The following is a 13,283-nucleotide window of genomic DNA, read 5'->3' as shown; positions in this document are numbered from 1 at the left end:
ATAAGACATTTGATCGAACATTCAATCATATAAATTAATTCACATGTTTATAAAGTATACTTTAAGAAGCCATCAATTAGTCAATGACTTGGGTATTTTGAGTATTGAGCACCTCTATTGATGGATTATCCTAAATCCATATAGTTTGATTGATCAATTGATCATATCACAAATGATTGGACTTATGTGCTAGGATTGATTTGATGTACGATCAAACCTTTAGTCGTGTCATGTTCAATCGATCATTTGATCATATCATGATCGATCGAACTAATGCACTAGAATCGATCACACTAATCGATCGAACTGATGCACTAGGATTTTCGATCGAACTAATGCACTAGGATTTTCGATCAAACCTTTAATTGTTTCAAGTTCAATCGATCATTCGATTGTATCATAATTGATCCAACTAATGTGTAAGGATCGATCAAATTGATCTTATCATTATTGATCGGACCTCTGCAAGTCGACGCTAGTACTTTTCATTTTTTTCAAAAACTTTTAACTCTTTTATATAGGGTCATTAGTGTCGACCCCATAGTCGACTCTGATGGTTCTTTGTTAGCGTCGACGGAAGTAGATGCTAATACTGAAATGTCGTTGCAACCGCGCACGGTAATATTTTCCGTCAGGTTATTAACATTGACACCAAAGTCGACGCTAATAGTGCATTTTTTTGGACAATTAGCGTCGACTATGATGTTGACACTAATAGTGTTAATAGTCAACTATTAGTGTCGACTTTTAGTCAACGCTTATAGTGTCGCCCCTAATGAGCGAATTTCTTATAATAAAGTCAAAAAATTGGATGGAAAAGTCACGGAATGACTGATTTCAAATCCGCGACATATTTAAGGTGCAAAAATTGATTTTTAAACAGTGAATGACTGATATCAAATCGCACGTTGACTCATAAATTTATTAGACATTTACCCTATAATTTTATCCATTATAACACCCCTCCCCCCCAAAAAAAAGAAAAGAAAAGAAAAGAAAAGAAAAAAATCAAACTGAAAACTATCATAATTGTAAAAGACGACCAATGCACTTTTTAAACTTTTTAACGCAATCTTGAGCAAACTTTAAACGCTTTACCCCTGGTTAAAATACCCACCGTCGCCCCTCAAAAACCTAGGATCCAAGGACAAACCCAAGGGTGGGAGGATTTATTATTATTATTATTATTAATGATTACCTTTTTTTAAAAAAAAAATAATAATAAAGTCCAATCTTCTAGAATTAAACTGTCAAAATTGAAAAATACTAAAGCTCCTTCTAACATCTTTTTTGTGTCCTTTTAGATAACGTGAATTTATTTTTTATTTTTGCTTAAAAAAATTACATTTCGTAGGTAACCTTATGAGATAACTTTTTCTAGATGGCATGGATTTAATTAAAAAAAAAAAAAAAAAAAGGGTTATCTCAAAAGGTTACCACCGAAATGTAATTTTTTAAGCTAAAAAAATAAATTCATATCACCTAAAAGGACGTCAAAAAAATATTAGAAGGAGTTCTCGCATTTCTGATCGAAATTAGTAACAATTCAAAATACCACAAAACGGATGTATATCTACGTAATGCTGACGAGCGGATCATGTCACTCAGAAATCTTTGGCTATCAAGGGCACCACAAAATGACAAGCTCACATGCATATATTGCCATGCACGAGCCTCAAGTCCAGTCACGATTCACGAGGGAGCACATTAGTCAAATTGACTGAATTTTAAGCGAAAGTCAAACTGATTCTCCAGAAACTTTTCATCCATTTCAAACAAATGTGCTAATTAAGGATCAAGAAATACCTAAAACATTAGTCAAATTGCTTTTTCTCTTTTCTTATTTCTTATTAGAAGAAAAACAACCCCAATTCAAAGATATACAACGAACCTATATATATATACCAATAATGATGTGTCGATTGAGCTCAACTATCTTTCCTAAATGATGTACGTGTTCTTTCAAACATATGTAATTAACCTTTGTTAAAATTGTGTTAATTAAACTCTAATAATAACACAGTTTCTCCCCACATCCAAGATATATGCATCGATCACATGAATGTACGTACGTGGTTATTTCTTTTTTAGCCCACCAAAAGAGAAACAAGTTTTGAAAAGTACTTTTTATGAGTTCAGGAATTCAATTTTATCATGCTTAATTAGTGAAAATCCTATGCATAAACTATATTGTTAGTGCTGAATAAAGTTGGGTAATTGAAATTGGATTTACCCATCTCTTCACTTCACATAATTCTTAGCCTTTTTCCTAGAAAAAAGGAAAGAAAATTCATATATAGCAATCACGCATTTAGTACGTAGCTGCAATTATATAATAGTTGAAATTGTATAAATTGTCAGGTGGTGGAAGATTGTTTGGTCTCCCACTTCTATCCTCCGTCATTTCTTCATTCTTTGGCTAGTTTTTCGGGATGGTTTGGTCACAAAATAGCGTATGAGTGGTTGGGATTATACAGGATAAATTTTGTGTCTATTCTGTTACGGAGCCCAAGAGAGTCATGATCATCTTTTCTATAGGTGTAGTTTCAGTCGTCGAATTTGGATTGAAATCATGGCCGATTGTTCCTTCCTCAATGTGCCTTTGGATTGGGAAAGTATAGAAGTATAGTGTTTGAAGGCGCTGCAAGAGAAAAGCTTAAAAGCCAGCTTGGGCCGGTTGTGCCTTGGAGCTACTGTGTACCATTTATGTAAGCAGAGAAATGATCTCTTGCACAATAATACTCCACGCACTGAGAAAGCACTCCTGGCTCTTATTAGGTGGGAAGCCCGGCCTAGGATCATAGCTAAAGGGCATTTTAAGAACCTCCGAAATTCTAGGAGTCTTGTTTCTAGATGGAACATGCAGAATCTTATCTAGTTGTTCTGTTTGGTATGGAGGGTTGCTGTGTTTCTGATGTTGGTTTGCTGGGGTTTTTCTATGTTTATGGGTTTTTCTATTCCTTGTCCTCTTCTAGAGTGGGATATGGTTAAGTCCTGGAGTGTTAAAGTGATGAAAGGAAATAATTGCTCTACCTGTCATTTCAGAAAACTTTCTCTTAGGCTAGGGCTGTTGTTTATCATCTTTGGATGCAGAGAAATCGTCTGATCCATGATAATACTACTCCTTTCGAAGAGAGAATTATTTCAAGGATTAGATGGGAAGTGAAGACTAGATTGTTTGCTAAGTTTCCTCTGAAGTTCTCTCGTAGAAGTTACTGACTTCTGTTCTTGGTGGTTGTTGCGGGTTTATTTTTGATTTTTCTGCTCCGTTGTTATATGGTTTGCTTGTAGCAGTGTAGTTGTTATAAAGTTCTGTTGTGCAGTAGCCTTTGTTTGTTCCTGTTCTTCGTTGTTCTGTTTTGTTGTTGTGTTGTATTTGTTGTTTTCCTAGTTATGGGGTTTTGTTCCTATGCAAGAGTTGTTTCCAGTCTTCACTGGAGTGTTTGGATTGTTGAGGTTGAGCTCTATATAGTTTTTTTTCATAAAAAGAAGAAAAAAGAAAAAAGAAATTGTATAGATTTGAACCATATTTACTGGAACAAATTACAAGAAATACTACTGCATGTCCTCCAACATATTAAAAATGTACGCTAAACAAAAACAACTTGATTCCCTTGATCATATATATATATATATATATATATATATATTAAAGAATGAAATTTGTTAGACAATATCATCAAAAGCTCTTCTTAAAGACATCACACCACTTAGCATGCACAGATCTACGTTATTCCAGAAGCTGGATGAGATTCCCATGCAGCCCATGTTTGCATCAGCCACCATTCCACAATAGCTCGGAGAGGAGTAGGAGTGGTGAGCCGAATCAGGAACAGTACTCGGAGCCTGATTCAGGCCAGTAAGCCGTTGCACTGTATCCCTAAATTCCTCCGGTCTGACGTGAATAACCGTGGGAGATTTCAAATATATTATCACCGGAGAACGGCTTTGCCCAGGCGCTGGAACTGGTTGCTTCTTTTTGATGATCTTTGTCGAACTTCTGCTCACCGTAAGAGGCGCCGGCCTCGGACCCTGCATCTGCTTTCTTGTTTGAGAGCTCACCATATTATGATTCTTATCACCGAATGAATCCATTAACCACATGTATTTATACTGGTTACTTAGAAGAAAATCTACCTGGCCTGCTTTGAATTAGTATTTATTATTATTATTATTAATTAATGGGTGCTGATCTAGTCATGATCTAGTAGAGTTAGCGCCGGCTGTTTGTCTAGAGAGAATTTTCTCAACAATATCGATCTATTAATTGCAGTTGAACAATTAATTTGCAGTGGATAGTACGACAAAGTCAGTCAAAGTCAAAGTTTTCCTTCTGTATTAGGTTTAACTGTTCCTTAACAAGAAATCTACACAAGATTAACTACCCTCCTAATCCTACTGTCAACCATAACTTCCGGAAAAGAGTTTCATCTTAGAACGTTTTGACTTTCGACTCGATTCAACCTACATATATATTCTTTTCTATATCAAATTTAATTATCTTCCAGAAACGTTGAAAAAATAGGATTAATTAACAAAAAAAATTATTAATTGACAAAATCAATTGTCAAAAAAAAAAAACTCCGAATAAGTCCATAAAATTTTGTCTATAAACTCTAAATACACGGCCTCGCTAATAAAAATTGACTATTCTGTCGTGCATTATCCTCAAGCGCGTTTACCTAATGTAATATCAATGTCTTCCTCACTGGATCATTTTGTCAAACAAGTATAAAATATGAAGTGTCCCTACAACTTCCATCTAATTAATGAACCATATATAAACGTCCTTTGACTGATTTGAGGCTGACCAAGTCTTCGGTCGGCCCTGGCCGGAAATTCTTGACTCTTGACCGGTTTTTGACCCGGTTGGATTAATTGCTCTTGCCTATGGTTGATCGGTCGATTGAACGTGACCCTGGCCTCTCCGGTATGTAATGCATATGGCTTAGCTTTTTCATTACCAATTCAGTCTATAATCTGAAAAAGAACAGAAGGAAATGAAAAGGAGAACACAATATAGTATGGACAAAATGGCAAACAGCTATTTTTAATTAATACAAAACTACGGCATGACACCAATAAGAAAAGAAGCTAAGGGCACGTTTGGGTATTGGATTTTTTTGTATTATATTTCTACTATATTCAAAATTGTGAATACTGAAAAAATTTGAATTTTAAAATTATGTTTGGATAATTTAGAGAATTTGAAACAAAATTTGAAAAATATGTTTGGAAGTGTGAATTGAATTGAATATATAATTGACAAAAATATATATAAAAATGATTCATTATTATTATTATAAAACTAAAAAAATTAAAAAAAAATTAGGGTGGTTTTTGAACCACCCTTAAAGGTGGATCGGCCACCCTCGGACACATGGGGGTGGTCCGGCCACCACCCCCAGGCGCCCAGGGGTGGCTTGACCACCCCTGGGTTTTTAAATTATTATTTTTTGTTTTTTTTTTACTATTTTATTATTATTTTTGTATTGTGTTAAATTCGTTGAGTCGAGTTAAAAACGGGTCGAAAAGTGGGTCGGGTAAAACTCGAATACAACTTTAATTTTAAAAACCCACCCAAACAACATTTTCAAAAATAATAAAATATAATACAATACCTAAGCACACCCTAAATTACGTTGAAATTACGTCATGGTCCCTAGCATTACTGATTAATTTTGACGATATTCATTAACCTAAATTTTTAAAGTTAAATTACAATTTTATAAGAGACAACTAGGTTGATAAACAATAAATAAATAATTATAGAATAAAAACTAATTACACACGCATGTACTGAATTGAAGTGTTTACTTAATTTGCTTTGATTATGATTATGAACACTACCCAACTTTTTTCTTTATATATACATATTTTTCGAAATTTTTTACAAACTAATTTTATATCAATCTTATACACTAAAGAAAAGAAGATGGTTCACCAATAGTAGTTCCATAAAAAGCTTTAGCGTGATTAAAAAAAAATTAGACACTGATTCTCAAAAGACCAAACGAGCCTCTCTTATTTAATTATTTTTATTTTTTAAATGACAAGTATGTAGGTGCCATTTTCAAAAAATTTCATACAAATAAAAGTTTTTTAAAAGGCTCCCTCACAGCCCCCATTGACCCTAATGTGGCTTCGCCGCCGGTGGGTTTGGTATTGATCTAGTTCGTTCAATCAAACTAAGATATTGGTCGATTGATCCGACTGTGCATCGTGATTCAATCTAAATTTTGAATGCAATCTTTCTAATGATCAATCTATGCACTTAAAAACTTTGGATTGAAAAAAATATTGAAATACTCGATCAATATTAATAATCTTAATTAATTAATTTAATAAAATCTAACATTAATATTCTCTTGTTCACTTTGATAGATAAATAAATACGTGAATCACTTGCAGTTTTTATACACATTAATACTTACCCATCCAGCTCGATCATCACGTAGTTATAAAACGATCATGTACGTTTTTCATCTTGCATGCTAGTAGAAATTAAATAGAGAAATAATACATTTACATTTTTTATATATTTATTGTACATCTACATATATATAATCAAATTTTAAATTTATCGTTGAATTTATGGAGCCTGATGTGGTTATGTGGATCCCTTAAATTTAAAGATATATTTAAAAATAAACAAGATATGTATATAAGGCATTTATCAATTAAATAATTCTAAGGAAATTTGGAGTCTTCGGCACCTTTGTCCTTCTTGTAGGACTTGGTGGCAAGGGTCAACTCCACGGGCTCCACATAAAAAGTAAAATTTGATTTATTTACCCGTCAACCACTAATATTTTTTCTTTTTTACTCTTTTTCCTTTTTCTTGAGCCATCAACAATCAATTTCACAAAAGTTGAAATATAAAAAGGGTGAAACGGACCCCATCAATTTGACAAAATGATAGCCTAGCTAACTCACATGCATGCATGATATATATATGTTGCTATCCATGAGCCTTGCATGTCGAACCACGAGGGACTATGATAGTCAGATTGGTCCGGACCCCATCAATTTGACAAAATGATAGCCTCACATGCATGCATGATATATGTATTGCTATCCATGAGCGTCGTTTCACGTCCAACCACGAGGGATCGGACTACGACCTTAGTGATCTGATTGACCAAGCAGCTGGTTCTCTTGAGATTTTCTATATAGAATGCATGGTTCAAAAATTCTACATTTATTGATTTTATTCAATTCCTTCTAACTATTTTTTATATAATCAAATACCATCTATAGAATGAAAAATTCAGAAAGAAGGTAAGTTATTTTTTACCCTCCAAAAACATGAATCATTGGGTGAACAATATAATCCAACAAATGAATTTTATTTTTTTTTCATTGTAAATAAAAACTAAAGGATATATAATTAAGGCCATGAGTTGAACCTCATAATATGTTTGTTTTGTATTTTGCCTTTCAATATTTTTCCCTCTTCTTCCTGTGTTCACAATTTGGTGATAAAAATTACCATTTAATTTACAGTTCGGTGGTAAAAATTAGAATTGTAGGATGAGCCTCAGACAATTCTATTTGATCGATATTGAGAACTCGCTCGTAACCTGACAGAGTCCAATCATTTTTTTTAAGAACATATAATAACTCATTGGTTGACCGGTCACGTCTTTACGAAGAATTTGGCAAAGTCAAGTGAATATTCTTGGAGTCGGCGAACCGACAATGCATGGCGGAGTTAAAATTTTGATCCAATTGAGGCAAGGTTAAGAGAGAATTTTGATTCAATTGAGGCAAGGTTAAAAGATATATTTAGGAACAATAGTTAACTACATATATATATATATATATATATATATATATATATATATGAGTAATTGGGAGGCTGTAAATTGCAAGTTTTGCAAAATTCTCACGTTTTTCACCACACAACATGCAGTACTAGTTGTTTGTTTTGGTAAAGATAAACAGAGTTTGAGAGATAAATTTAATTGCTTAATGCATAACTAACATGGTTATTGACACATGCGCGCAGTACTATCACATAAGACGTTAATAAAAAAACTTGTAATAATTAAATTCTGTGGTATTCCTCACGACACTCAATTGATTAAGTGTGTCACAATTAATATCAACCCTTAATTATGAAAAAATATTGCCCTAAAAAAAAATTATGAAAAAATATTTGTGTTCGATCAGAAGAACTCTATTAGCTAGGTGGAATTTCCGAGAATCTATGCACTCTCCCCCCCCACCCAGAAAAAAAAAATTAAAAAAATAAAAATAAAATTTTTTTTTGGTATACAATATAAAATTTCTTGAGCATTTAGCGAAGATCTCCATTCACATAGAATGATAGAAGCTAGGATGAGCGGCAAAGTCGGAAGGCATTAATGGAGGCATTCCAAAAGCTGATGAACCGGCGTCATGATACTCCTGTTGGCCGTCGCTTGAGATTCCCATGCCCATGGCTTCATCGGCAGCAACCATTACCGGCGCTTGATTCTCGGTAAGGCGTTGAACTGTACCCTGAAATTCCTCAGGTCCGACCGGCGCATGATTCCCGGTAAGGCGTTGAACTGTGCCCTTGAATTCCTCAGGTCTGACCTGAATAACCTTGGGAGACTCCAAATATACTATAACTGGCTTTTTGATGATCTTTCTGGAACCTTCGCTCACTCTAAGAGGCGCAGGCCTGGGACCCTGAAGCTGCTGCTTTCTTGTTTGGGAGCTCATGTTATGTGGGATTGATCGAGCTTTAAGGTTTAGAATTAGAAACCACATATATTTATATATTTATATGGTCTGCTTTGACCAAGTCTTAGCTTTGTTGCTGATGTAGTAGAGCTTGTCCAGAAAGAACAATTCTAATGTGGCAGTTGAACAATTAAACAGAAATGATAATAAGTCAAAAGTGAGTCCAAGTCAAAGTCAGTTCCATTTTCTCTACTTCTGTACAAGCTAGGTTTTGTTTTCTTCTAGATTGATAAATCTACGGTATTAATAATATATATAATCACCTTCAATTCATATGTTTCTTAAACATACTATACATGTATATATATAACTGATCAATCATCGTATCGATCGTATTAATTGATCAAATAAATTAATTAGTTGATTCTTTCAAAACATGCAAGTCCATGAAAATGTCAGTTAGTTCTTGGCTTAGCTTGAAGCGGTTCACATCGAAGGTTCTCTCCGAGAAGATGTCAATATATTACTTCTTTTAATTTGTGTATTTTAATTTCGAGTCAAGTAGCAGCAGTACTGGTGGATTAGAAATTTTAAATGATGCGACATGTATAGCATTAAATATATACAATAAATAAAATATTGACTATAAAATAGTTCATTTTAATTTCAAATAAAATTGAAGGAAACATTTTTCACATAGTTATTTCGAGAATGAGTCATGACTCATCATGTGCATGCTAAAACGACTTATTTTTTTGAAAGAGAAAGACATGCATGGATATTCGTCTGTGATCACTGATCAGTAACAAATATATATACCATGCTGGTTTGACATTTGTTGGGAAAAAAAGAAAAAAGAAAAAAGAAAAAAAAGAAAAGAGGATAAGCTAGAAAAGGACATACAATATATACAAATATGGAAAGGCCTTTTAAAGTGGGGATAACACTCAAGTACTCATAATGTATTTGCTACTTTCTAAAGAATTTTCTTTTAAATTGGGGGAATAAATAACAACAAAGTCAGTTTGGTTAAATTATGAGATGGAAACTTCTTTCTCATTGATCCATTTTTTTTTACTTAACTTAAATTTCTATGTTTAAAAGTTACAGACATTTGTATGTGTACGTGCGTGTCGTGGATACAGTTGACTATACGCTAAAGACTTGGTAAAAGGTGCTTCCGAAAGAGGTGAAAGGTAAGAAATGAGGTTTAATGGGCGTGCTAGTGGGAACACCTCCGATGCTTAAATCATTGAAGGAAAGCTTGAGGAAAAATGGATTAAGAGAAAACAATAAAGAGAGTTGATACATGGGGACGAAAAAGGGTCCCCCAACCCCCCCTTTTTAATATAAAATTAAAAGAGTGTTATTGTTATCTAATGTGACATTAAATGACATTTTTTATTTATTTTTTATTTAAAAACACGAAAAGAAGGGTGGGGCTTTTCAGCCTTGTGGGCCCAATGAATATTTAATGCTTTGTATCTTTTACTTGGGGGGTCTCATAGGCTCTCCATAATTGGATACACCAATATATAAAGTCTTAAAATAAACAATTAAACATAAAATTATGACTTTAAATTCTTTTTTTTTTTTTTGTATATATTTATCTAAATTTTGATCCATTGTCCCTTAAAGCTAAGCATGACTGAAAGCTTATGTTAAAGCAACTGTTTTGCCTTATCAAATTTGAAAAGACAAAATATGACTTTGTCTTTATTTATTTTTTATTTTTTTTTTGGATAATGTGTTTTTAATCATACGCTCCTTTCACAGTTATATGATCTTTTGATTCTTTTTAAGGGAAAATGCACTTTCAATCTTAGTGGTTTGGAATTGTGATAAATAGCTTTATAGAATTTAAAAAATGATTAATTACTTCTGAGAGGAAAAATAAAATTGAATTTTACCATTAAAAAAGTTAAAGTTAACAGAATCCATTGATTTAACATATCATCACAAATTACATAATGACATGTGTCCAATTTGTTTAATCACAGCTCAAAATGATAAAATTTTAAATCGCCACCCTCCTCACTTTTGGGTAGACTTGGCAATTTTGACACGACCCGCGAATCCGACACGGGCATGACACGAATATATAGGGTTTGGGTTTAGGCTATAACCCGTTTATGACCCGTCAATTCGTTTATGACCCGTCAACTCGTTTATGACATATTTATGACGCGTTAATGACATATTTTTTTACCAAATTAGCTAAACGGGTTGACACGCTAATCCGACGGGTTGACACGATAACCCAAATTGCCAAGCCTACTTTTGGGCATCTCTGTGCCGTTTTGTGTCTTCCCTCACAAATCTCTCAGAAATCTGGCCAAATAAATTTCCCCCAACCAGTATTACAAAGTTTTTGAGCCGCTTTAAGAACTGGGTTGTAATTGACACGTAGAGATTGTGTGAATCGCATCAATGATTTCTTGCCCAAAAGGGTTGAAGTATGTGTTCAATCTAAAATTATTATGATTTATGAGGTAAAGAGTCCTATAGATGTACATGAGGATGTGAGTGCGGTTATTTGTAATATCTGTAACCGTATTTATAAAATACGAATGTCACTTTTAGATTTTGCGTCCGCATAATTTTTTACTAACCGCATCTACGCGGTTATTGTGGTTATTATATGCGGTTATTATTCACATATTAGGTAATGACCCTTTTGGTTTTATTTGGATCTCTATTAAGACTTAGTTTAAACAATTTTGAAAATAATTTAGGCCAAATTTTAGTGTTTTTGGCTTGTTTTAGGTTTTATTTATTTATATTTTTTATGCCACAACCTTTTAAAAATATATTGATTTCACATTATTTTTGTCTTTTTGCTCAAGTGTTACACGAGGAAGTAACACAATTAACAAAACCAATGTAAACATAACCTATACCTAATAAAAAACGTCATTTTGGTATAAAATATCAAAACAACGTCGTTTTGATTAATTTATTAAATAAGATGGGTAATATAACTGCATCCGCATACCCTAAAACCGCTATCTGAATTCGCATACGCGGATAGTAAGTTTTGCTATCCGTTTCCGCATCTACATGTCTGAATAGCGGATAGTTGTGGATAGCGGATATTGATGGTTAATATACGCCCACATATACACTCTTAGTAAAGACTTCATACGTATATGGTAAGAAGTCAAATCAAGTTTCATGAGCGGTTTTTGGATTTTTCATTTTAAAACACATTTTGAAGTGTGTTGTTTAGTGTCTTTGTTGCCGTTGTCAGAGATTTATAATTTTTTTAAGTCCATTTAAATTTGTGATTTAAAAATACGTTAAGCGTTTAGAAAACCCAAAAACCAGTGGTTAAACTTAGGGGATGGGAATAATAGTTATTTCCACAAAGTGGTGAAAATGAGGAATTCTCACAATCTGGTGAAATCTATTAAAGATGCTGAAGGGAATTCAGTTGAAGACATGGAGGGAATTAAGAGGATTGTGATTAATTTCTATCAGAAGTTGCTTGGTGAAACTTCCCATTCCTTTACTCTTAACAAGGCTGAGCGCATCTCTAGGCTGGTCCAAAAGAGATTCTCTGCTGGTTGTATTATGGGAATGGAGGCTGCTGTAACTAGAGAGGATGTGAGGAAGACTATGTTTTATTTAAAAAAGAACAAGGCACCAAGCCCGGATGGGTACTCGGCTGGATTTTATCATTCAGCTTGGGAGGTAGTTGGAGAGGATGTTGTTGATGCAGTGCTTGAATTTTTCAGTTCAGGTAGATTACTTAAAGAAACTAATGCTACAATCATTACTCTTGTGCCTAAGAAAAATAATCCTTCTTCCATGAGTGATTACAGGCCTATTTCTTGCTGTAATGTGGTCTATAAATGTATTATAAAGATCCTAGCTAATAGATTAAGGCCGGGGCTTGAGGATATTATAAGCCTTAATCAGGGAGCTTTTATTCCAAACAGAAGCATTGCTGAAAACATCCTTCTAGCACAAGAAATTGTGAGTGATTATCACAAGGATGGTGGTCGGCCAAGGTGTACTCTAAAGGTAGATTTAATGAAAGCTTATGACTCGGTCAGCTGGGCTTTTATTTTGCACTGCTTGCGATGTTTTGGGGCCCCATTGAGGTTTGTTAAGTGGATTAAAGAGTGCATTTTCAGTCCTTGTTTCACTATTGCCCTGAATGGTTCTTTAGTGGGTTTTTTCTTGGGAAGGAAGGGGCTGAGACAAGGAGACCCTATATCTCCTTATCTCTTTGTTATTGCTATGGAAATGTTTTCTTTATTGTTGACTGAGGCTGCTACTATTGATCCGAGGTTTGGCTTTCATCCTAAATGACATTCCTTAGGACTAACTCACTTATGCTTTGCAAATGATCTACTTATTGTTTCAACAGCTACAACAAATTCCATTAGGGTCATTCAAGGGGTCCTTGTGGAGTTTGAAGATTTATCCGGATTGAAGGCTAATCCTACTAAAAGCTCTTTCTTTTTTTTGCTTTGGAGTCCCTATTGAAGAGAAGCAGCGTCTGTTGGAAACCTTGAAGATGGCTGAAGGTTGTCTCCCTGTGAGGTATTTGGGAGTCCCTTTAATAACTAAAAATCTTACTGCTACAGATTGTGAGGGCCTTG

General features: G+C 34.0%; 2 protein-coding genes across 2 annotated transcripts; both read right to left on the bottom strand.

The window, feature by feature from the left end:
• Positions 1 to 3,666: 3,666 nt before the first annotated feature.
• On the bottom strand, positions 3,667 to 4,095 carry LOC133873223 (protein MKS1-like). The gene has a single exon (XM_062310955.1). It carries the CDS (start codon positions 4,093 to 4,095, stop codon positions 3,667 to 3,669), a length of 429 nt encoding a protein of 142 aa, XP_062166939.1.
• Positions 4,096 to 8,028: 3,933 nt separating this feature from the next.
• LOC133872206 (protein MKS1-like) lies at positions 8,029 to 8,723 on the bottom strand. Its single transcript, XM_062309652.1, has one exon. It carries the CDS (start codon positions 8,710 to 8,712, stop codon positions 8,320 to 8,322), a length of 393 nt encoding a protein of 130 aa, XP_062165636.1. The 5' UTR covers positions 8,713 to 8,723; the 3' UTR covers positions 8,029 to 8,319.
• Between the last annotated feature and the right edge of the window lie 4,560 nt (positions 8,724 to 13,283).

This window comes from Alnus glutinosa, chromosome 7 (assembly GCF_958979055.1).
Source record: "Alnus glutinosa chromosome 7, dhAlnGlut1.1, whole genome shotgun sequence".
Classification (NCBI taxonomy): domain Eukaryota; kingdom Viridiplantae; phylum Streptophyta; class Magnoliopsida; order Fagales; family Betulaceae; genus Alnus; species Alnus glutinosa.
Note: the sequence above shows the minus strand (reverse complement) of the source record. Positions and strands in the feature narration are given on the sequence as shown.

Bases quoted from the DNA above. Each gene is read 5' to 3' on its own strand.
- LOC133873223 (XM_062310955.1), bottom strand. From the start codon at position 4,095: ATGGATTCATTCGGTGATAAGAATCATAATATGGTGAGCTCTCAAACA.
- LOC133872206 (XM_062309652.1), bottom strand. From the start codon at position 8,712: ATGAGCTCCCAAACAAGAAAGCAGCAGCTTCAGGGTCCCAGGCCTGCG.